The sequence below is a fragment of the Schistosoma mansoni genome, chromosome 2 (assembly GCF_000237925.1).
Source record: "Schistosoma mansoni strain Puerto Rico chromosome 2, complete genome".
Classification (NCBI taxonomy): domain Eukaryota; kingdom Metazoa; phylum Platyhelminthes; class Trematoda; order Strigeidida; family Schistosomatidae; genus Schistosoma; species Schistosoma mansoni.
In genome coordinates this window covers 27,010,662-27,038,124 of record NC_031496.1, presented here as the reverse complement: position 1 = coordinate 27,038,124, position 27,463 = coordinate 27,010,662, and the positions used below count along the sequence as shown (strand labels likewise).

Below are 27,463 nucleotides of genomic sequence, written 5' to 3'. Positions count from 1 at the left end.
TCTCTTAAATAATTTCCTTGAAAAAGCTTGAACCAGATTGCTAGGTGAAATGTTGGATTTACTACAAATTCATTCGCTGAGATTTTACAAATATATAGTATTCCTATTTAGTGTCTTACATCAACTTGGTGCCTAAATACTGTGAAACTATTCACTCTAATTTAGACGAAAGTTCTTATATCTTCACGTGTATTTTTCTATGTGATATAAAACATAACAGTCATATCGTTGACTTTTTTTAATAAAAATTCTTATTTGTTGCTACCCGTTGATTTTCTCTTACGAGATTGCTTCATAACTTGACTTAAATTTCTATTTTATACAGGTCAATGTTAATTAAAATATTTAACTAATCAGTATTTGATAAATTTTAAAATTCGTTAATCCACTTAATTATAGAAAAAGAGATTTTATAAATGATGATAATTTAATAACAAACGGTATTACATATGACTGATTAAGTATTAATCTCTCTATCTATTCTAAACGTAGTTATTACTAAATCAATATATAGAACTATGAAAAAGCTATAGACACACTTGTGTAGACTGTATTCAATACAAATAAATATAAGATAAATACTTACAAAGCATTTATCTAAGGTCTTTTACTAACCTCTTGTTGATACATGATCTTTTGACATCTGTTCATCGAATAAAGAATTTCTAGATGACAGTCTAGTATGTTGTGTTGATTGATTCCGTCCAAATAATTCATCATGTGGTCGATTTGTAGAGAACAAATATCCTGACTTACGATCATTTAGAAGCTTTGATTTGGTTAACTTTACTTCTTTGTCACGTGTTTCATTAGATGTCCAACCATGAATAAGATAATGCTCTATGTGATCTAAAATTTTAGATATCTGAATAGTAGCTGGATGATCAACACCTATCGGTAGGATTAGAATAGAATAAAATGACGACAGAAATAAGAAAATATTAGTGAATCCAAAATAAGACGTGAAGTAGGCTGAATTTACCAGATTTTGTAAAATGAGTAAATTTTTTATCAGCTGCTTATATTCTCAAGCAACTTCAATACTAAAATTTGTCAAACAGATGGATATAACTCAAACAAAGTAACAAAATATAGACATCTAAATCATTGGATGCCAGCTCAGTGGTCACCGAAAAGCCTCTCTTGGGTTGAATCCTAGTTAGAGTAATGGATATACATGGATATTAAATTCCTGCTTTTCAATGGTTGTGTAAATAAGATCAGCCTGTAAAATTAAATATCCCTATAGTAAGATAAAGTAATTTTAAAAATTTATTACTTGTACTAAATAATCATAACCGAAAGAAATAAGTACTTACTAGTAGAGTAGTTTTTCCAAAAGGGATTTCCTAAATATGGAATGCAGCTATTTAGGGAACAGAAAGAATAATTATCTTGGAGAGAAAGAAAGGTGTACATGTTTTACATAGGCAACTTAAGAAGTTGAAGGGTATACATAGACTAAAATACCCATTTAGAAAAGTGTAGGGATGAAAAGTTGTGAGAAAAAGTAAATGTAACACTGAAGAGAGTATAATTGGACAGTAAGCTAGTCATTTTATATCAAACAAATTCCAATGCAATAGTTAAAGATCATGTTTTCCTATTCCGTTTAAGTGGGTCTATCAGTACACACACTCCTTAAAGTAAGTGTATTGGAAGAACAGAATAACGCATGTGAAATAAACGATAGGTATATTAAACTCATACAAATATTGTATCTGTATTTCTTTTGTTTGTAAGTTACTGGTATTCGACCATCGGTGTCTACGAAGCATTGCTTGTGCATTTTGGGACCATGGAATAAAAAATCCCTGGATTAGGAATAGACTACTAGGTAAAGATTAGAAATCGACCAGAGAGGTAGTATATCTCCATCAACTGAGATGTTTGGGACGTGTGTTATGTATGATCAATAACCGTCTACCACGGCGGGCGATGATTTCTGGTGTAGGAGTAGGGTGGAAGAAAGCTAGGGATGGCCAAACCAAAACATGTCGTTAGTCCACGAAGTCGCTGACAATTGGACTTGGCCATCTTAATAGGTATAGACTACCTGGTTGAAGTACTCATGATTGTCGAAGCTAATGACTAGAGACTTTGAACGACATGGCTAGATATCGTTTAAAATGACACAAGTGTATCCATCGTTTGTCTTCACGCAAATTCTGAGATTCTAAATTCCTCATAATTTTCTTTGTGTTGATTGAGCTAATTTATATTTTCTTCTAGAGTTGTATCTTCGATGCCTAATATTTTCTATTACCAGTGATATTGTTACCACCTATACTATTATTGGACTTCGCTTAACAACTTCATTTCTCTGCGCTAATTAGGTACGGCAACTTGTATACACATACAAGGTTCTACCTTGCGACTGACTGACTGTATTTATTTTTGTTATATATATATATATATCCTTATACGCAATCTTTCTTTTATATATTAATACCATTGAACTACTTCTATGAATTTGGTGTTCATTTTGTTGTGCTAATGAAGTGTGGCAACTTGGACCGATGCATACATGTGCCTGCTCCTACGTTGTAGCTGACTGATTGACTGAAAGTTATATAATACAATTATATTGACTTTAGAATTTTCAAAGTACACCAAAAGGAAGCGAATTTATATTGACTGAGTTTTCCATGACCTTTTTATCAGCATAATTTGCAGAGAATTCATCGAAATGAAATAAGTTACAATTTGGCTTTTTGCCGTCATTTTTCTGTGTGATTCCAGTCAAGCCGTCATGAACATTTACCTCACGTTTTGACAAGAAGTGATTCAAATAAGCAACAATTTCTCTGTACACAATGTTTAAGAAAAGTCAAAGTAAATGTCCCTTTTTTAAATGTTATATGATAAAAAACAACAGAAAAATTCTCACTACAGCCGATACGATAGAATCTATTGTTTTACAGCAATATGTCTACTAGTATCATAATACTGAATCTCACCTGAATGAACATCTAGATGCAATTTTAATTAATCATCTATTAGGCTCCTGAACTGATAGGTTAGTACTAGTATAGAGGGCATGTAGTGATGGTAGAATTTTCATAGTTTAAATCACAAAATATGAAAATCAATAAAATCATCAACATATGACATGAGATTACAGTTAAAATCCAAACATTTGAACCAGGTAACATTGTATGTAACAAAATGTAATTTTTAACTTACCTAAAAATAAAATCCTTTCATGAAGGACAAATGCAGCACGTGTAATAGCTTCTTGTAAACTTATCTGACGTTTATCTTTTAACAGACAGATAACTAACTGTAAACATATTTCAGCTGGAAGTGTTTGATATACATACGGATTACTGAATAAATGTTGATTATTAAAATTTAATGTAATATCTGTACGATTACTTGATGGATTTGATACTTTTCTACCAGTAGAACTATTAAGGTTATAGCTTGTGCTTCTTGAACTTTCGGATAAAAATGGTGACAATAATGAAGGCTGAATCTGCGGTATTATCAAATATCGAGGTAAACGTAGTAGAATACTTCTATGTAATTTTTTATAAATGTGTTGGTTGAAATTTGAAAGTACAGATGTTGGCGGAGGAATAACTGGTCTTATTAAAATTTCTTGGTTATATGTCATTATATCTAAACTCCATCGCAGACATTCTTGTGCACGAGTTCTTCCAAACTTCATTCGAAGAAAACTTGATGTATTTTTCCAAAATAAATGAGAAATGTAATTATCAAAATCATCGAAAATGTAGTGGTAAAATACATAACAAAACAGCAGTTAAGGAAGGCCCTACATTGGATGGCTTAAGAATGAGTTAAAATACTTTACTAACACCGTGAAATATTAAGAACTTTGTAGCTAAACACTGAAATGTTTCTTCATATGTGCTCACATCATGCTTTTTGCTCAGAAGAGTGGCTCATCATTTTATGAAGACATTGAAAAGTTTTCTTATATAAAATTAAAATTCCATAATAATTAGATATATTAAAATTAGTTTAGTCGGGAGCACAATTTAAAACTAGCTGGTTTAAACTATGGAGAGATATTTTTAAAGCACGATTTCACATATAACGATGTCGAAGTATGACGTACTACTCACTTAGTGATTCTAGGAAAATGATTACATCACATATTTTAAAGCTATCTTCACAATGTTACGAATAAATAATGGAGATGGTAATAAACCACTATGCACTGTGCTGTAAGCTATGAATAATAGAGAAGAGATTCGAAATTATTATTGTATCCAAAGTATTCTGTTTAGAGCTAAAAACGTGCGAGTCCAGTTTTAAAGGTCACTAATAAAAAAATACCTTGGGTCAACAAAATAATGACAATACTAATGTTCAAAAATACACAAATCGATTCAACTAACGAATGTTTTGTTGATGGTACAATTTCAATGTACTAACCAATAATAATACTGTTTAATTTAATAATTTTCGGACTAATGATAAATACGACTGTAGAGCTTTAGAAAATATTTACCAACATCAGAAAAGAAAATTTTGTTTCTATCGAATTCCTTTTTTTTTGTTAGATGATTGTTTATCTGCTAAAGGCATAATGAAGTTCAAATATACTGTAGCATAAAAAAATAAATGGAACATTCAACATATGATCTACTACTGGCCTACTTTCTTCATGTGTATCAGGGAATTTATGTAATATTAAAGATTCCCATCGTAAAATTAAAACAATACATGAATTGCTGTGATTGTTTCGAAAGTTTTCATATAAATATTGTTGTATATGAGATTAAAGCCTGACGACTATCTAATTGTAAACAATATTGTTCGCCTATACGTGTTGTTTCAATTTAGATAAAATAATAAAAACTAAAATTTTTCATACATCTGGTAGCAAACATTTCCTATTGTAACTTTTGCCTAGATTATATGTATGTTCTTTCCTTCTCCAAGTTATATAAGTCTTTATACAGATGTGTATGATCATAGGCTAATTTTTAAACGGAAACAGTATACTCTTCGTTCTATTTTATGAAATAGAGGAGTTAGATTTTCTTCTAGAACCTTCCAAACATCCTTAAAGATGTTGGATATTTTTGATTTTATTCCTAACTAACCATATCGTTTAACATGAAAAGCCTTATCATGTCAGAAAGCCAAGGGTTAAATGGTCGTACTGCTCAGGCTAATGAAAGTGAAACCTTTTACATAGCCATCCACTTAAATTGATTTCCACTTTTTCATAAATATTCTCGAAGTTTCGGTTTATTACTGTGCAGTATAATATAGGCAGACAGTTTTATTTAATATGTACTAAGTTCAAACCTAGACCTAAAAATTTCGCTAGCCGGTATTACATAGTAAGAAAGAAAATTCAAAAGCTATACATAAAGATACCAAGAGAATAAATTTCTGAATATTCTCCATTTCGTGTGGTCAGTTATACGGTGTTGTGAAGACGTGGCTTCCGTCTTCGCATTGTAATCTGCGCACAGCTAAAGCTTTTCCACAGATTCTGGATCACATCCAGTTGATAAATCAATGGACAATCATTTAAAAGGATTCAACCTATATCTAATTGATACGAGAGAAGAATATACCAATTTATATCGCTTTGATAGTCGATGATCGAAAAAGTTCATATCTCATTCTTTCATTCCTGATACGACAATTTAGTAATAACGTTTTTATAAAAATGGGGGTTATGAGCTACTAGGGCTTTTGAAATCGAAAATAATGATAGTCTTTTGTTTGTAAGCTCTGTACTGTTACAATTAATATGGTTTATCATACAGAATATGCCTCAATCAAATAAATTATTTTTTATGTAAGGTTATCGGTGGCCACCATACGGGAGTTCTGAATGCATTAAATATAATGTACTGCAAAGTTTTATTGTAACTTGATGGACTAAAAACTATCAAGACCAGAAACCAGACAAGAAGTTGATAAACATCTGGTTGTAATTGGTTGATGAGAAACCACGAAATATAATGAATTTTTATTATTCTCCCTCAATTTTTGTTTTAGCCATATTCAGATTCGTAAAGGGAACCATTTGGATGAAAGATCGGGAAATATTTAGCGATCCATTAATGAAAAGAATGACAGAAGAAAACAGTGTCATGATCTGAAGTTGCATTAATGATACCAACAAGGAATTTATATCTTCCTACTTCTACTTTAGACCATCTTGGGACCCACCAATTTCTCTTTTTCTCTGCTTCTGAATGGATTATAGGGTTCGCAATTTAAAAAAAAATAATTTTGGTCAAGCTGATTTCGTTGTTGGGTTCATAAAAGGATTACTAACACTTCTCATAATCTACAATGTTTAATAACTAAATTATACGCCTAAATTAATTCTCTGGTTAGTGATGTTAACAACTTTAGACGATCTTGTTTAATAAGTTTGTAAATTTGTCGTTAGAATCTATAAATTGTTTGGTTAACTGCCTGAATTCTCTAGTATCCTGAATTGTCTTGGTTTTGGTATTTCGATAATTTATATCACATATTTATGAATATGAAGGTACTCCAGTTGATTTGATAAATTACTAACTGAGGTTGCAGAACTGATGATTTCCTGAAAAGACAAACCCTTAAATCTCAACAGAACAGATTTTTGAAGACGGAACTATTAGAAACTGGGTATGAGACTATACACTAGGAGATTAAAGTTACTAAATTCAAGCAAAATAGATTGACTAAAAGTTCATTGTCTGTTGAGAGATGAGTCAACTGAGAAAGAAAATGAAGATTATTGAAGAACCAACCAACATTTTATTGCTTATGTCGGTCGTAAAATTACATAGATCGTCATTACTACTTTTCTGATACTGATCTAACTTCAATAACAGTTAAAATAAAATTAAGCTTAGTATTATGGTAATTTTCAAATGTATTTGAAGTCTAAAGATAGTTGAGTATGCCTTTTATAGATTGGCTAAAGGTAACTGAACAATATTTGTATGATAATAGGACTGCTTTTCAATGTATAAATTTATGTATTGTTCCTTTAAATTAGCATAAGATCGTATGGTCGGTCTCTATTTCTTATTCATTAGCTAACTATTTATTCACAATTTCTTGTCGGTCTTTCTATTATTTTAGCTATGTTTCGGATGTATCGCAGTTGCTGTAGCCAAATAGCACAAACGTTTGCCAAATAACTGTTTAATATAATAGTTAATTTTTGAATTCTGTATTTTAAAGGTAAAAATATTTTCTTTAAACTAACATACTTTACTTCATCTAACTCATTGTTATCACCATTAGGTGGTTTTTGTAAAGATAATGCTAAAATTATTAGCCATTCAGCTATTAAAGGATGATATTCACCTTGATCTGCCATACATTCACTTATAGCCTGAAACATTAGAAATTCATGTTCACTTGTATTCATCTGCAACAGTCTGAAATGAAAAGAATAAATGTATGAAATAATAAAGCTGTTACATAATACTTAAAGCTCAAAGTTAGTCTTCCTAATAAAAACCACTGACTTTAATAACGGATATATGAAGGTATTCAAGATATGAAAAAAACTCGATTACATGGTGTTCATTTTGACAAGAAAATTACAAGTCTTATCTTGAGGTTATGAATCAGAGATTTATAGGCCTACTCAAAATTCTAGGTCACTTTTTAAATCAGAAAATTTGGTTTAACGATGATCCACTAGTGAAACCAAACATTGCGTATAAGTTACTAGAACAAAACTTAACGGACTAAGGAGAGTATTTTATCTTTCCGTTCTTCTTAAGCTGAGACTCAGAAAGCCTCATAGAACTAGATGATCAACAGAATTTAGCCAGTACTGGATTTATGTGAATTAAGGTAGTTGTCATATAATGGGCAATGCACAGGAAATTCATTGAACAGCCAAGGATTTAAGAAAACAAATAAATTACTGATTGTAAGTGTTTAAATTAATATAGTCCAAATTTATTGACTAACAGTATAATAAAAGTTATACAATCCATTGATCACCAAGTAATGGTCAATGTCATGTTTGCGTAGTCTTTTTAGTGCTGACTGAATTCTACTGATAAGGTTGCGATGCGCTCACTAATTTAAGTTACTCGAGATTACAACCACTATTTTAAAATGGTAGGTAATTTAAGTTAGTCTACAGAAAACCCTGGACCAAGATTTCGTTCTAGTTAGCACTCACTGGCAAGGTGTACGTGAAATGTTAAGGATCTTGATGCTTTCTGACGGATTCTATTTCTTGTCATCCAGACTCATAAGTCTGAGACGATATCAGTAAGGTATTTAAGCCACTCTTCGTGGAAATAAAAAAAAATAAATATTGGGTTAATTTGTATAAAAGACTTTTATTGGCCGGCTGTTTAATATATACAAATTGGAGTTAAAATACAACCATCTATTTTTCTCAAAATCTCACAATAAACAATGTATAAAGAAACATTATAGCTTAGGGGTAAACCAGGAGAAATTCATATACGAAATATGACGCATACTGATTGAAACACTTCAATTAATGAAATATTTATTTTTTTCATTCAATCATATTTTCTATTTTAATAACTTATCAATAAAAACAAAAACTAAGAAAATCATCTACTAATGTAGCTTTTTTGATGACATCTATTAAAATCAAACTTAGATAATTATATAAAATATTCGATAAGTATTCACAAAACAATATCATTAATTATACCGTTTAGCAGAATAATAAATCAGTCAATTCAATAATCAACTGATCTTATATGTTTACAAAGTTTTCTTTTTTAAAACTATTTACTATTTTTGAAAGAAATTTAACAAGTTTTATTACAGAACGTGGTTTTGTGGAGATTTTAGTAATTTTATATAGTTGAGATCATGAACCAATTGAAGCTAGACCACCATGAAAAACCTGGAAGCACTGGACGGCCGTTTCGTCTTATTGTAAGACTCAGCAGTGCGCATCCGCGATCTCACCTTGCGAGATTCGAACGCAGGATCTACCGGTCTCGCGCCAGAGCACTTAACCGCTAGACCACTGAGCCGGCATCCAACGGTGTTACTGTCTAACTTCAACCAATCTACGAAATTGAGCAACCATTCACCAATGTCTTCAGTGAGTTGATATCTCCACAAAACCCCCTTCTGATAATGATCATATGCTCACTAGTGACTGGCTCCATGAAGTATTTATTGGAGTTCTAGTGAGAAGCAGCAACCAGTGGAGTTCAACCAGGTCTGTTGGGAGATAGTAACTCATTGAAGACAATCGTGAATGGTTGCTCAATTTCGTGGATCGGTTGAAGTTAGACATTAACACCGTTGGATGCCGGCTCAGTGGTCTAGAGGTTAAGCGCTCGCGCGCGAGACCGGTATGTCCTGGTTTCGAATTTCGCAAGGCGGGATCGTGGATGCGCACTGCTGTAGAGTCCCACAATAAGACACAACGGCCGTCCAGTGCTTCCAGGTTTTCCATGGTGGTCTAGCTTCAACTGATTCATGACCTCAACTATACAAAGTTTTACTGCAATCTCAAAACTATTTCAATAAACAAAATTGTTTATTAGCTTACCTTATTTTAGCTAAAAGATACATACCAATAGCTAATAAAGTTCTATCTATTAATTGAGAATTGAATTGTTTAATATCTTGTATTGTTTGACAAATTTGATATTCAAATAAATTCAATTGTTCGTTACTACTTTCTGTCAATCCAATAACAGATTCTAGTCGATACATTTTAATATAAGCTGTAAAATATTGTGCATTTTTATTTTAGAGGATATAAAAAGTAACATTTTAGAACATTTAGTAAGAAATCAGTTCGTAGAAAAGGTTACAAATGTGAAAGCTTATGAAATATGATAATTATCATTATTATTGCATAATCAGGAAAACTACTGAAAATTAGAAAGATAATCTATGGATACGTTTTTAGCTTTGCAAGCATCATGTACACAAAAATTAACTTTATCGGCTTACTTCATAAGTCACTGGTTTCTTTCATGGAGTTAAATTCAGAAGTATTTCACATCATTTAGATAACTTATAATGAAAAGTTTGAATCATGTACACTGTCCCATTAAATGCTTTCATTAAAATATTACAAGCGTAGAGGATTTTTGATAAAAAACTTTTGTTCAAAATTACCTAAACTATGCTAGAGCCTTCTTATAAGTAACTATGTACTTTGTGATTGATAGATGTTTTTCTAAGATAACTTCGAAAAGTGAATTTACAAACGCGGTCGTTTAAGACTCCAGTTCATGAAATGAATTTCTTCACAAGTCGGTCATCATATAGTAGACCTTATCATTCGTAAATTGTTAATGCTGATCAAGTTTAAGAAAAAGTTCGATTGTCCTTATGGCTGTATCGTTTGTGTAATCCCTTAGTTTAGATGCTTCCCAGTTTGGTTGTACAAATGGTACGAAGATTTCAGTCTCTCAGTTCACTAATTAAGCAGTAAATTTGTACGAGATTGAAAGTTATCAATATGAAAAACAAGTATCAGAAATGATAACCTTTTCTATTCGGTCCATGTTAATTACACACATTAGACAACGACACCAAAAGACTGCAAATTTATCTCAGTCATATATCAGTTTCTTAACACAGTGTCATATTACTTACATCGGTTCTGTCTTCCATTTGTCTAAATTTATCAAATCTTTTGTAGTGTATTTTCGCTGTTAGACAACTGGAAAAGCTGGAGGCACTGAAAGGCCGTTTTGTCTTTTTGTGGGACTCTTCAGCAGTGCGCATCCACGATCCCGCACTCTGAGGAGTCCCATAATAGGACAAAACGGCCGTCCAGTGCTTCCAGCTTTCCCATGGTGGTCTAGCTTCAATTGACTCATGATCTCAACTATGAAAATAATGAAACCTCCACAAAATCCCTTCTTATATATTGAGACAATCAGTGACTGTCACCAGTCAGATGGCATTACGTCCAACTCCCAGATTTTACATAAAATATTAGTCAACCTAATCGCTAAAACTGAACCACCATACTTAAAGACCCCTGGAGCCCATCCGTCTGGACCAGCTGCTCCTCCTCGTTTCAGATTAGCTATAGCCTTTGGAACTGCAACTAGAGTCGGGGGACCCACTTCAATGTTCCATTCAGGCTGTCTAAGAATGGTGGGTAGTTGTAAAGTAGCTGAAGGCCAGTTGAACTGCTCCTTAAAATGTCCCACACACCGTTATAAACGTCTGGATTGAGTAGATAAGAGCATCGTCTTTTTCCGAGATGGTCTTACTTACACTTGACTTCTTAATTCCTGTTTCTTTGATTGGTCTGAAGAGTTATCTGGTGTCGCCTACAGCCACTACCTTTTCCATCTCTTTTGATTTTGTTGCCCATCACTCCCCACGGTCGTTTCTTAGACTTTTAGTTAACCTAGATCTGACTTGTTTTCGCTCATTATCGTGTTCGGAACTTCATGGGATGAGTTTACGAGAATCTATCAGTGCAATAGACTTAGCAGAAGTCCACTAGTTTTTCGTGACTCTTTGGTCCAAATTACTAATAGATGTCACTGCTGTTTCCACAGTTGTTTGTATGTCTTTCCAAGCAACATCTGGGTCAGCCTCATTTTCAGAACTGCCTAAGTGTGACTTCAGTTGTTCCTGAAATCTACTTTTGGCTTTCTCGTCACTGAGTTCAACTATAATGAGTCTTCATAATGTATTTTTTCTGCGTCTAGCGAGGCGTAAGCAAATGCGTGCTCGTATTAAAGCATGATCAGAGTCTTAAGTGAATGTTGGTAGGATACTGAATAGATAACTTAATTGACAAGCGTAAAATAATATAACTTACTTACCATAGATATATCCAAGGGTCAGGTCGAAAGCGCTCGATGACAATGACTTCTGTAGAACAGATTAGAAGTTGTGTAATTTGCCTGTTAATTATTTTGAATGGATTTTAGATATCCACGCTGTGTCCACTATCCATTGAATGCTTTGTGATCGTACTTGTTAAAACGTTACTTCTGTTCAGAGACAACTTGCAAAGAATATGTTCATAAGACCTTGTAGATCCCTTTTTTTGCTTTAGATGTATGGAGTTAGTATATACTGTTTGTTCCTTATGTCTGTTTTTTCCGAATTATAAGGTTTCGTTGACTTTTGAATTATGACGATCGGTTAAAAAATATGTTGATTTATGATAAATAATTTAAGCCACATTATATTAAACAACTCTCATGAGTCTAGACAATATTGTAACTTCTTTGAAGATTCTCAAATTAAGGCACACCACTTCAGTTTTATTAAGCCGAAAACATCAAAACCAAGGTAGATTAAAAAATAACAATTTAATATCAGATAGTTCCATTAATGTGAGTGTGATTTATTTATTAAAACAATGATTCAATACAATTAAAGTGATTTTATAGGTAACATTTACCTAAGGCCGTAAAAATCCTTCGTTCCGTCAGTCTGTTTTCCTCTGTATCACATAGCGTTAATATAAATGATTCTTTTAGCCATTCTGTTATCGTCATTTCAGTTTCATAAACGATAGATTGATATAACATTAACTGATTGTCAATTGATTCATTCACTTCATTTCTTAGGTAACGAAGTTTATTCATGATATTTAATCCTAGGTGGCTCAATTGTAAAATATCTGATTTACAAAGAGTTTCACGCTGGGAAAGAAAAAAAATAAATGTAAGTTAGATCAACTTTATTCCAGTACAGAAAGACTTCATAAAAATGTCACTACAGAAATTTATAAAAAATATTCCATAAAATTTGGTTTAAAAGTGTAATTTATTCTATAATCATTTTTGCAAGAATGAAATTACACCATTCAGATATGATTAAAAGGAGTTTTGTGGAGATTTAGTATTTTTAAAGTTGAAAGCGTGAGTCGATTGAAGCTAGACCACCATGGAAAACCTGGAAGCACTGGACGACCGTTTCGTTCTATTGTGGGACTCCTCAGCAGTGCGCATCCACGATCCCGCCTTGCGAAATTCGAAACCAGGACATACCGGTCTCGCGCGCGAGCGCTTAACCTCTAGACCACTGAGCCGGCATCCAACGGTGTTAATGTCTAACTTCAACCGATCCACGAAATTGAGCAACCATTCACGATTGTCTTCAGTGAGTTTCTATCTCACAACAGACGTGGTTTGAACTCTACTGGTCACTGCTTCTCTCTGATTCAGATATGAGTTAAATAAAATGATTTACAATCAAAAGTTCCAAAATATCAATGCTTCATAAAATTAACTTAAATAGTAAAGAATTTGTTTCATAAACTAACAGTAGGATAATTACTTTAAATTTCATAAATTTTTCTGATTTATAAACTTGAATAAAGGAAGGACAAATATAGTGGCATAATGACGTGAACTCACTTATTTCATGGATTCAGCTCAACTACTTATTTATTTATTTATTTAAACACATAAACATTGGTACAAAGGGGCACCAGATGCATATGCGCCACACAAATCTCATTCGATTTGTGCCCGGGTGCCCAGACCGAAGCAGGTGTTTTCTTAGGGGGCCACACCCAGAGCCTTTGACCTAAAGGTCTGATCCACAAGGTAGTGGAGCATCGTAAGGAGATGCAGTCCCATGGTAGCCAGTGACCAACGATTGATTCATACGCCATTTGTTGCTTCAGAATACTGGAGCCCATGTGCACCATTGGTTTGGAATCAGGGTTTTCCAACTCCCCTAGGTGGACTCGCCGTGTCCACTAACCCGGTTAAAGCTCCGGACATTCGCTTTTCATCCTCTCAATGTTGTAAACAACAGTAATGCCACGAGAAGGCAGTGAGTAAGACTTCCCCGGAAGAGGCTATATACGCGTGGCCATGTGGGAGCATTTTGAGAGGGAGAACGGACCCTCCCCACTTAAAACCATAGTAATAACTAATAAAATGAAACAAATGTACATAATTTGTATAAATGAATTCATGTTATTCTGATACGATATTTTTTTCTCTTTTTATTCAAATACATGTAACTCAAACTATGAATATTATCCAACTTATATTGTTTTCCAAAATAAATATGACAGACATGAATACAAAGATGATAGTTAATGACAGTTAATGAAACAATTTACTGCAAGCCAGAATGCATTGGATAATTTTTTGATCATAGTTTGGGATTTATCATCATATAATCGTATTAGGACCAGAATGATAAAGGCTTTTTTGAACAATGAATTACTACTGAGTGATGAACGTTAATTTCATCAGTTTAAATATACGAAAACAATTATATGGGTTTTTTAAATCCGGTCTGGAGATTTGCTTTATGAAAAATTAGCTACTTAAAACAATAAAACGCTGTTTAATTTAATAGAATGTGTTGAGATAGTTTCCCTCAGAAGGTTGATCTTTATCATACGGAGAATCGACTATGTATACCAGAGCATAGTATTCAATGCGAAAAGTAGATCCGTCATTTGCTTCTTTTCACTTAATTATTATGTCGATTTCTCCCGTATGTTGCCGACCTGTAACATTACTACATTTGGTAAACATCAACAACACAAAATAAGACTTCTTACATTTATAAAACATACAGCTAATTTTGACAAAATTTGAACAGATACTAATTCGTCACCCAAATAATATATCAGTTCACCAATAATCCAAACAAGTGATTCTAAATTATTTTCACCTGATAAGTCTGTAAAATTAAATTGATGAAACTAGAAGTTACAGAAAAATGAGTGTTAATAAAATGATATAAAATTTTCATAAATGATTTATTTCCTTCGAATTTAAAACATTTTTGATGGCAGGAAAAATAAATAACGAAATTTCATTTAAATCGTGAACCCATCTAGATTAGGCCAACCTTAGTGACATTTATCATGCGCTCACTAAAGACTAACTTCGAGAGGGAATTTCTGGCATTCTAGTGAGAAGTCGTGACCAGTGGAGCTAATCCGTGTCCGGTTTGAGGCAGATACTCACTGAAGACAATGAAAGATAGTCGCGCGATGTTGTGGACCAATTTAAGTTAGTTAATAACACAGCTGGATGCCGTTTCAGTGGTCTAGATGTCAAGCATCCGCTTGCGATACTGAAGGACTCGGATTAGATCCCTACATGAGGAGTCGTGGTTGAGCAGTCATTCAGTCAGCTACAACGTAGGACCAGGCACACATCGTGGATGAGCACTGTTAAGGAGTCCCATACTAGGACCAAACGGCGGTCTAGTGCTTCAAGACTTTCAATGTTGATCTTACTTAAATCGGTTCAAATTAAGTTCAACAATCTTCAGAGCACTTAACTGACAAGTAATGTCCGAATCTCATATCTCAAGTATAAACTCATTGTTAAAATGCAGCAGAAAATTATTTAAGTAGTTAAATAGAGTTTTCTGTGCTATATTTGTTAATCGAATGATAAATAATGACTAGCAAGCAAGTAAGTATCATCTAAATTAATCATGTACTTAGACAAATCGTATTCTAAATATCAGTTTTACGCTTTCATCACTGATAGAAATTTACTTATTTATCCCATATGTGATACAACTGAAGGTTACGTTATTATTAGAAGTATAAGTCAGCACTCAAATATGTTGTTTCTTTATTCAGTTTAAATAAGAAAAGTTAGCTAGTAATTAAGCCGTCTCTATTAATCTTGGTGCAAAAGCTCTAATAAAATGAGACGTCAGTGCCAGGTCAATCAATTACTTACTATTAATATGTATTTTTAATTAGAAGTGACTAGTGTAATGAATAGTGTACTGAAATAAAGCATATTTGTGTACTACCCACAAAACAGTACGAAATAACTGAATATATTTACAAGCAAGTAATTGAATCTAGATGGTTGGTTTATTAAGAAAATAAGAAAAAACTTCTAATCTCAGTGACTTGAATCTTCTTTGAGTTCAATTTTTTTCATATATGCTCAGGATATGAATAACTTTTTTTGTAATTATCATCCTGAAAAATAAGTATAAATTTGTGATTGTGCAGCTTTGAAAATGAATTCGCCAAAAAGAAAACTCTTCAGTGAACCAGTTTTTCTTATTTAATGTCTCAATGAGTGTATTCCATTTACTAAAAAATTATTTACGTTTACCTTTTTTGTACTTTTATACGAATTAAAGACTTACACTTCCAAACCTAGATATCTTTTTCTTCGAATTACGTTATGAAATAGGGCTTATTTGTAAGAAAATTATGTTGTTATCCGTCAAGCATTTCATGATCAAGGAATGTAAATTAATAAACCGAAATTAAGTTTACGTTGTAATTTCATCGATCAGATTTTGACTTTACATTTACCGAAATAATCTTTACAGTATATGTCAATTTACTATAGGCTAAAAGTAAGTGCTACTGAAAAAGATTCATTGTTCTTAAAATGAAAACTAAAGCATTAAATAAAAGGTTTCATAATTAACAATCAGTGACTTAGGATGACGATATTTTTAGTTCTAATCAATGACTAATTACATTAATTTCATGAAAATGTTCAGCGTTTGAGATGAAAGGTGATGGGTTTGAGTGTCTAAATGAACATCAACACTGGGATCCAGATACATCTGATTCAGGAGTCTCAAATGTGACGAAAAAACGGTCCCGAATCTCATTGATAATCACATTCCATCTATTTAAAAAAATATCCTGGCTGTATCTAAGGTCTTCGCACAGAATATAGATATGATAACTTAGACTGATCTAAATTCACTCAAGGGTATCAGTTTGTCAGTTCAGAACACAACAAATTACAGAAAGCCACACCGGTGGTTTTTATTAGAAAACTTAAGCATTTCAGAACAAAATTTTGTAATATATTTAAAACTAACCATTGAGTTGGCTGAAACTGTTGCATATATTTGGTGAATCACTCTGAAGTAAAAAGTAAAGCAAACTTAGTACTGATGATCAAAAATTTGGATGGTTAAATTATATTATACAGTGTAAATAATTGCTAACCAGATATTAGATTGTGATGTGCAGTAGACAAAATCTTAGGCTGACAACATTGGTGTATTTTACTCGTCTTACTAAGCTATTGTGTTAAATATTAACAGTAGTCTAACATCTATCAGAAGTGGCATGTTTGAATAAATCGGTGATAGTTCAACTATTACTAAAAATGAAACACTTTTCTACAAACTTTTGAAGTGGAAGTCAACATGAGAGCATTTAAAACACATAAAACTATACTTTTTTTTTACTGTGAACGTAATGCAGACAAAACAGAAATTCATTAATAATCAAACTGATCAGGAGGTACAATCCAATAACTGTTATCTCCAGTCCTCAATACCCTTAAATATTTCCTGGATAATTTATTCATTATTGGCTTCAACCAAAAATGTATCTGTTTCTTAATGCTTTATTTGTTATCCCGTCATTGAAGTATATTAACGAGGAGTTCTCTAAATGTGTTCCATTGCTATTAGGATCCACCTTCTTGAAGCTGATTTTCGAAGGGATCTCTTGATAAGTCTAAAGACGGTGAGTTTGTAAACTCTAACTAAATAACAAATTTATACACTGATAAAGTACAAAATAATTGATATTGATTTCATCTTCCATTTTGTGTTGAAGTCTGCTGAACTAAAAACAAGTATGCAGACATTATATTAACAAGTTCGTTAAAATATCCAACCGAGTTAGTTGGAGCCTGATAAATAACATACTGTAAATATACATACTAATTAGATTACTCGTTCATATTCTAAATCACATATCAATTCTTATCAATAAATATATGCACTTTACATGTTAGAAATCCCACTATATAAAGTAGTCTTTTACGTGGATATAATCATGACTGGGACGTTAGGTTTGTTTCCGTTTTTCTCTGAAATTACCTTTTATTATTTAGACATGTGGTAACTTACGTATGTTATTTATTGACTAAAAAAGCAGTTTTCATAGGGTTAAACATATATAAAGTCGTTCGCCTACTCTTTGGAATATCACAGGTGTACTACTTTTAGCTTAAATACATGTAAATTTAACTTACACAATTTTCTTTTGTGTATTTTTTGGACTCTACGTGATCCAAAACTCTTTGAGCAAGTTCATTCAGTTTTGTTATGCTTCTCTTCATTGTCGTGTTATCACCACTAAAATTATAACTTGCGTTAGCTATATTAAATGAATTTTCATGGGAACAATTCAATTTTCCAATTGATGATCTAACATCATTTTCAAATAATGAAGTTTTATCATTATTTTTGTCGTTTTCGTGATATTTATCAATCAGCATAAATGAATTTTGAATAGTTTGCCATAATGCAACTAATAAATGAGAATTTTGTATTGAACCGGTAAATACCTCTGTAGCATATGTTGGAAATGCCAAACATAGAAGGAAACTGAAAAAGAAACAAAACATGTTTTATTTGGACTTATGTCTTAAAATGATTTTCAGTCATGTTGTGAGATTCCTAAACGTATGACGCTAAGAGAAGTACGATGCGGACATCTACAATAACTGCATAATAGTTTTGTAGCTAGAAAAAATCATATGAAATTTAGTTTCATTATGTAACGAAGTTAACTCGGTGACCAGTGAAGTGTATAACATCAGGAAACTATTTCGTTCTATTCAGCAGTTCATAAACCGTGGCTTTCCATTAGTTCTTGAAAAGCGATTCACTAACATTCAGTTAACAATCACTCTAATGAGTGATTTCAGAAATTCGACTTCAGGAAGTACACAAATTAGAGTGATAGAATCAGTAATATCGCTGAAAGTTGCTTTTCAAAAATACGTAGAACTTTAGAATCAGACTAGAATGTTCAAGCGATTGTTTCCAACATCCTATCATCAAAACACGATGCATGAGACGACAAATTGCTGAGAATGTTGACCGCATTACAATTGGATTGATGAAAATCAGTCAAGACTGATGATATTTATTAATATTGAAGGTCTCATAAGTATGAAAGAAGCATATGTTAACTCATTTAGATAGCCAAACTTAGATAACGTTAACTTTGAATTCTCGAGACTTACTGTTACTGAAATCTGGCTAACGATATTATGTTATCAGAAGAAAATTATTATAAAGTATGTTACGATAAGTTTTTAATTTATTCATTAATCATCAATTTGAAAATGTTCAAAGAACATATGTGTTAAATGTTTACTTAGTTGGTTGCTTGCCTAACATCAGTATAAGATGGTATAAAAGTTATAATTTAACTCAGAAGGATTGGTGGAGTAGTTCACCAAGTACCAAGTATCGACTAAATAAAAATTCTAAAGTTAAATAATTATAAAATATTTCTAGTTTAACATATCAGTCATTTTAAAATCGTCCGACAGTATATTCTGTTTTAAGACCTAATTAAACATTCATATATCATAGAATACTAAGTTATAAAACGTGATATATACACTGATCATTCAAATACTTTAACAGTAAAACTAACAGGTATCCCACGTAAATTTTAGACATGATACAATGGTAATCGGAAATTGTACGAAAAGTGCTAAGATTTCATAAAATAACAGAACTTCTCTAGATAAATGTAACTCATTAAACGTTACTATATACACTTAAATTAAGAATTTTCATATGATTAGTATCCATCATCTTATAACTTGAAATGTGAAACATATTTAAAAATAAGAATTGTAAATGATAAGAACGTTTCGGGTGTAACAAAGATAGTATAGTTGTACATAATGAAATGTTTACTGTACCAAATAATTTTGTGTTGTCGGTATAAATATTTTGGTGGTACGTGTTATAGCATTTGTTATATTAAGAAATACGATTTATAAACGGACATAATTTGACTTCTAAGTTTAGTATTAAATCCTCGATTTCAAAATAGTTTTTTTTTGAATTTCAAATGACTATGATCTATAAAGTTACGACGTTTAACCGTATATATTTTAAAGGCCTTGTAATGCTAACGAATCCTGAACTAGTATCACTTAGTGGTTTCATGGAAACTAATTTTTCTTGATGGATAGCATTCGATCAACACTAAGAAGGACTTAACACGCATGACATTGATCACCACCCAGTGATCAATCAATTGTGATTACATCTCAGTCCTACAGGAGGTCGGTCACGGCCCGAATAACTCAGTGGTAACGTCTCTGACTTTAAAATTGAGTGACACGGGATCGAATCCGTCAGGGAGCACCAGTTCCCTCAAGATTACAGGTGCACCGTACTGATGAGTGCCAAGTAGCACGAAACCCGGGTCCAGGGTTACCTGTTGGCCACCTCCAACCACTATCTTATCTTAATGGAAACTAGCTATGTCATATATATACCATAAAAGTGAAGTTTAGTTAAACCCTTATCGTGATTTGTTACTGAAATCCTGTCTCTAAAAAAGTCTCTCATATGAACATATGTACAAATAGTTTTTTCCTACTCAATTGTATTCAGCTACTGAACTCATAATAATCAAAGTTTATTAATTTAAAAGGATACTGTCATTTAACATGTAAAGTTAAATAGCTAGCTTTATGATATTTGCTTACCATGGATGAAGTAAAATGAATTCTAAATTATTAAGAATTATTTTAACACCGTTAAGATTATTGACTATACAAATCATTTCAATTTGTGTAATAACTAAACGTGTTAGAAACCCATATGTTACAGGGTAATTTGGTTTTATTACTAAATAATTCATAATTTCAGTAAGAAGTAAAATATGACGCGTATATGCGCAATTATCGGATGATAACTGACTGGTTGAATAATTAACATCATTGTTATCTAAAAGATCATTGGATTTTAGAGCAATTCTATAAATATCAGGTACTAGTTGAAGAGATGCTCTTAGTGAAGATGAACGTTTTATTGAAATTGGAATTACTACAGTATCATTATCATTTATTTTATTTAAACTTTTCTTCTCATTTGTAAATTGATTATTAATGGAAAAAGTGTCCCCAGATTGTGTCAGAGAAAGAGCTGCTTGAATTATACGACCGGTTTTTTTAAATGTAATTTTTGGTTTTGATTTATACAGATTTTTTTCGATTAGTGATAAAGAGTAGTTTGATAATGATTGATTAGATGCTTTTGAAACAGTTTGAAGATGGCGATGTGATAAAATGTTTGACAGTGTATTGCCTTGTTCACCTCCAGTGGACCATTTAAGGGCTGTAGTGATGAAAGGAAGATGGATACCAGTAGCACCATTATCTCCTGAAAGAGAAGCGATAGAAGACAAAAACGTCCCTTGTTCATAAATAATGTAGAAATATCATAAATGAACTCTATTTTCATGGTCTTTATTACGGATCAACATTGGTTAGACTAGCAGTGAAAACCAGGAAGCACTGGACAGCTTTTCCACTCTGGTGTGAGACATTCCAAAAGTGCTCATCCACAATCACGTCAGAGATCGAACAAGGTGCCTTGGGGCAAGCGCCCAGAAGTTAAACTACTGATCCAGCATTCATTGGTTTATATTTCTAACTTCAACCAATTCGGTCTACCGCTCAACCATTTTCCAATGTTACTAGTGGATAACTGTCTCACACTCGACATGGTTGAACTTCTTTAATCACGGATTCTCACTAGAACTTGGGGAATCAACCTTCGTAATTAATCACTAGTGAACAAATGAGTGGTGGATTGTTATGCAACATCTCGGATTGATTAAAGGTCTCGAGTGCTATCCATGATAGGATTGTAGATGCTCACTATTGGTAAGTCCCATACTAGAACTGAACACTTGTTCAGTGTTTTCAGTTTTTTACAGCTTGTCACTTTTTAATGTGAACTGTGAAATTCGACAATCTCCTTTAACCTGTATACTATGGAATTTCGCCTTTATCTAGCTAAAAACACTGACGCATTGTTATTACTTCTCCATAATTGAATACTTTAACTTGTTCGAAACATTAATTTATCAACTTCCAGTTCCGATTATCTTCATTTTTTATTTCATGCTTACGTCATTACTCACAGTTATCTATCGATATCATTATTAAGTGTAAATGCATCTTGTATAAATCGTCGCTTCACTCTTTCTTTTGTTCTTTTATCTCACAAATCTTCCCATACACGCTTCTCTGAATGCCTCGTATTGCTTATCGTATGTTTAGAATATTCTCAAAACTATGAAAGGCTAGACGTTACATTACCAAACAATGAAGATAAATGATGTTAATAAAACAGTTACACTATATTGTTACAATATAATGTACATTAATCACAATAACAGTGCATATTTCCAGTGAAGTAATCGGTCATTTAACACATCTTTAATTCACTGATGGCATTCGTGAATGTACTGTTAAACAATACCGAATCAAATCTTAAAGAAGCTTTATTTCTTTAAAAAATTCTAAGAAATAATTATCCTGATGAAAGCTTTACAATAGATTTTATTAATCGTTAACATTCTGAAAACTGTATTTAATTAATGAAAAATTTATATACAATACTTTGCTTTGACCCATCACGATATGTCCCCTTATGATAATCCTTAAGTCATCTTCAGTTACAAATGATAAAGATTTCATCCCTCTTCAACTTTTCTGTGTAAATCATTTAACATCAAAGCTTATTTTGGTAACAAACTAGTTGTTGCATAAAATGATTAGTGTTAGCTAAAGTTGCTTACAAGTCGTTCACAAGTGACAATACGCTATGGTAATTAATTTTTCCTGCTAGTAGAGCATATATGTAGAACATAACCTTAAAAGCTGGTCTTCCTCTTGAATGCCGTTATATAGTTCTTAAATTTGCCATAGGATTCAAGTGAACTCCATCCCGATGATGTTTATATTGAATAATTACGATATAAGCAAAGTTAGCTTAAGAATATTCATTAGGAACAAAAAGAATGAATCCCACCAATTGACAAAATAAACTACATGAAAAGAGGTAGAGCTGCTCATTACCAGTTTTCTGAAGTATAACTATCGCTAGAATTTTGCTCATTCATCACAAACTAAACAAGATGTTAGAATAAAAGTAATTAAAAACGCAATTACGCTTTGAGAGACATTAATACAGAATGAGAAGCATTTAATAAATACATTTTGAGCTTAATTGTATTGTCACTACAAATAAGTTAGCTAGTCTGAACTGATTGTTTTGGAAAGTAACTTAAAAGGAAACTTGCCTCAACTAAGCTTAGCTTCAAGTTAATGAAACAGCTGTTCACTAGTTAAATCAAGTTAGTCCATTTAGTGGAGTTTGTTTGTGGGTAATGAAAATAATGTATGATCAATTATACCGATTTGTTTTAGAAAGAGCTATATCGATATTTGATTTCTACTGAAATGTTTTCCTAACGAATATATTTTAAATGAACCAAATACTGGTTGTACATTTTAATTATATAGAAAAATCGAAATTATATTCCGTTAACTTGAAGTAACGAAAATCCCAATACAAATATCAGAAAAAGCAAGTAAGACGTGTAAACCATGAAACAATCATCTTCAGTTTACGGTTACATTATTTATTTCATATAAACACTTACGTGCAAGTAACTGTCTCACTACTGAATATATAATTTCATGATTAAATTTCAAATAACCATCAAGATTTGTCTGATGTAAAACTCCACCTTCTGTCGTTTGAGAAAATGCACCAGCACGATGTAAAATACGCAAACAATAATAACCCAATAAAGGTGAATGTAAGGCCATTACTGTAGATGGTAATATCGATCGAATAACATAGTATTTCGGTAAGTTAATATTTTTTAGAACATGTAGAACATCTTGAAATTTAAAACCACTATTTTCATCTTCCTGGTACATTTTTTCGTTTGTCCAGGTGAATCGAAAAGCAGCGACCAATGTATGAAATACTAATCCAACCAACCCCACTGTCCAATCTAGAGAATCAGAAATCACTAAAATTGAAATGTGTTTCAATGTATATACAATTTTACATTCCGAATAAAAATGTATGAGAAACTAAAAGCAATACCTTCCTGGAAAGAATTCGTCGTCAGCTTTGGCATTCAGTTAATCGTACAACTAATTTAAGATCAAGACTACTTTTACAATTTAACAAGGTAGACAAAATCCTAAACAAGATAGGCTATAAATATTTTCTTCGTGAACTAAAGCACATTCACTATTAGTCAAGTAAACGATCATGTATTTAACTATGCAGAACCTCATATATTTCTGTAGAAATAATGCAGCTGTCAGCACTGAATTTAGCTAGAGAATCACTAGAAAGCAGCCATCGATGGGGAGTTGTTCCTTTCTGTTATGAGATACCTCGGTATTAGGCATCCAAAAACCCCACAGTTAGTAAAACCAGAAACTGTAAGGCTCCTGATGAGCTATTAAACACAATTGGATAATTACAACCGTTAAGTGGTCTCAGGATAAGTGGAGGGATAATAAAGATTATCAGAATAGTAGGCCTAATTCAACAAATCATTAAACAAAAATTACAGTCATTCATCAGTAAGCGCGAATTCCAACATGTCAGGAGATCCTGGGCCGCAAGATGCATCATCATAAGGAATGGATCTCTATCGAAGCCCTGGCCATGATTTAAGAGAAGAACAAGAACAGCAGCCGATCAAGAGAAGAAAAAGACAAGGCACAGACCAAATACACAGTAGCAAACAAGCGAGTAAAGAGGAGCATGCGGACTGACAAGCGGAAATACGTGAAAGACCTAGCAATTGCAGAAAAAGAAGCTACCAGAGAAGGAACTATGAGACAACTATATGATACAACGAAGAAACTAACAGGGAAATACATTAAACCAGAGCCACCAGTCAAGGACAAAGAAGGCAAGCCAACTAATGAGATTAAAGAACAGAAGAATAGGTGGGTAAACTCCTTGAAAAACTCTTGGATAGACCAAACCCACTGGACATGGGAGCAGCACACACAGACCTTCCCACAGTTGTCACTCCTGGTCTCCCACATTGTCTGGACATTCCATGCACCCACATTAATTTTTGCCGTGGTTATCAGTAGTGGTACAGGTCTTGTGAATTCCAAAGAATCTTGGGTTTCATAATGAGGCATCATAATTTTCCTAAATGAAGATCCTTCAACTCCGAGGGCAGAGTTTAAATTATTTTTCTGGTTAACGTTTGTTTAGCAAGGTTGATTTCTAAAAGATAAAGTTGCTGACTCAAGCCAATCCTCCTTCTGTATCCAAGCTTGAGACCAGCAATAACCACAGAGGCGCTATAGGAGGACTGAACTTTACCGAGTCATATTTTCATTACCAATTGCACTGTCTTGTACTGGACCAAGCTGAAAACTTCATTCAAAGTAGAGATATTACTATGTAAATTGTAAGTAGCATTATTGTTTAATGCAAAATAAAATGACGGATTATCACAATTTACTGTACCAAAGTAGATTTCAATGTCGATTTCAAAATTAAAAGTTTGCGTAAATGAGTCATGTCATGCGAGAAATATTTTCAATAATGCTGCTTGGCACAAATAGGGCAAATTATTTTAGAAAAATGTGTCTGTGCTCAATATGTTATACCGTATATCAGTTTGGATTACCGTCTTTCTTGGTGATTATGGAATTATCCATGGGACTGGAATTGCTGTCTATCCATTATCATTTGTGTACAATCATCACACGGAATTTTAACATAATATAAGCATCCAACCGGCGTTAAATTGTTTCCTTTTTCCCATAAAAAAACAAAACTTTCAGGCACCGAGCAACAATCTGAAATTACGTATTGGAAGTATTTGTTGAACTCGTTAGTATATTTTAGCTACGTAAATCATCTAAGTTTACTGTGAATTCTTTTTCCAAGTAACCGCATATTTAGGTATGTTAGAGGGAAAGTCTGTCAAACACATGTGGAAGAATGTGGGCCGCAGCGGAAATACACTTGTGATATTCTGATGCATTTCAACAGTAACATTTACTAGGAGACATTAATGGTTTGAATAAATACACAGAATATTAAGCGTCTACGAACTGTTGTAATATAAATTTAGGTATAAATCTGGAAAATGTAAGGTGAAACCAAAGAACAAGCAGTTTCCAGAAAGTGATGGTTTTGTGAATCATCCATAAACAACTTTACCAAAATCAAACCACACCTTAGTAGTAACACAAATCGGTTAACGGTTTGTGTTTATGAAAATCTTCACTTACCCTACAGCTGTTATGATTCACTATAGACAATATATACTTAGTTTGAACAGAGACAACCTTCCGCCATGATTAAGATTTTAAGATATTCATCAACAGCTAGAAATAGTCTACTCAAAAACAGCAGTGTGTGGAAGGGGCTTTCTGACTTAGGAGTCAAAGTTAAACTTAAATAATCCATTCTAGGTCAGTTCAGTATCGTATATGTATACGCACAACATGAAAAATATCTATTTGGCCTTTGCGAACACAATTTTCCTTGCACTTCTGGTCTTCTTACTCTGTATAGCTGGTTGAACAAGCATTACTAAAAGTGAAGTGTGACGGAATGTGATTGTAGTACGTAATATCGATGGTTTCTGGTGCTCAATGGTTTTCTGATAGATTTCTGTTTTTGGCAAAATCCAAACCTAAATTCACAAGAATTAATGTTTTGAGTATATCATTTCACTTACATGATTGAGTATACACACATTCAAATAAATAATATGCATTGAATTTACCTTTGGAAAGCTGTGTAGTAGATGTTTGTAGCAAAGCCTTGAAATTAATTTTATGATCGGACGCCTGCTTGTCATCATTGAACGTGGATAACGTAGAATGTCCCTCACTATTTTCCATCGAATTTCTTAGTGACAATTCTTTTTCTTTAGTTATAATATTGTATTCGAACTCAATTGCCCATTGTTGTAATAAGCATAATAATAGTTGTCTTATTGATTGAGTGGCTAGTAAACGTTCAATGTAATCATCCCAGTTAAAAATATTCTTGTGATTGTTGTTTGCGTCAAAACCGAATGAAGTGATGTAAAGTTCGTGAATGAATATTTTCTAATCAGAGAAACAAATACATAATTAATTGATTAGTTATATCTTATAGCCAAGATAGTTTATTGATTTTGAAAATTGTATGCATGTATTAAATTATTAATGAACAGCTACTTCAATACATTAATACTTATTCATTGACTGAACCTGAACAATGTGATGGGAAGACGAAGGTTATGAGAATTATGTGGTATGTTTGCGCAATACATTCTGAACAATCTGATCACACATTAGTTTGGTAAGACATTATATATTAAAAACTAAAAAGGATAGTATACGTAAAATGATGTACTTTTCTTGATTATTGTTAATGTCTTTTTATGAGGTGGTCGATAAATAAAAAGTCTTCATCAAGTTTGCATCAAGCCCAGTCACAACCAAGACAGTCATACCAGTAGTAGTAATCAACATTTTTCCAAAGTTATGTCATTCAATAAAAACCCTGATTAACAGATATTCTGATAAGACTAGTATTCATTTCAAGATTAAACTATAAGAAAATGCTTTTTATCACAAACTGAGGTCTTAAAAGAATATAATATTAAATGATATGTTGACATCAAATTTAAAGAGTTCTTGGTTCAAAAAGCAACGATGTGACATGGGTTTTGTAGAGTTATATTTTAATATTAAAT

At 32.5% G+C, this 27,463-nt stretch overlaps 1 protein-coding gene across 1 annotated transcript in view; it reads right to left on the bottom strand.

The window, feature by feature from the left end:
* Smp_128190 (hypothetical protein) overlaps positions 1-27,463 on the bottom strand; it is a gene marked incomplete at both ends in the record, with an annotated part of 39,032 nt that overhangs the window by 204 nt on the left and 11,365 nt on the right. The window contains 9 exons of the mRNA XM_018796244.1: positions 616-891; positions 3,187-3,683; positions 7,209-7,428; positions 12,350-12,593; positions 14,480-14,623; positions 17,916-18,270; positions 20,406-21,081; positions 23,375-23,752; positions 26,504-26,831. Of these exons, the coding sequence (XP_018650476.1) occupies positions 616-891; positions 3,187-3,683; positions 7,209-7,428; positions 12,350-12,593; positions 14,480-14,623; positions 17,916-18,270; positions 20,406-21,081; positions 23,375-23,752; positions 26,504-26,831 (3,118 nt within the window). The remainder of the gene's footprint in view (positions 1-615; positions 892-3,186; positions 3,684-7,208; positions 7,429-12,349; positions 12,594-14,479; positions 14,624-17,915; positions 18,271-20,405; positions 21,082-23,374; positions 23,753-26,503; positions 26,832-27,463) is intronic.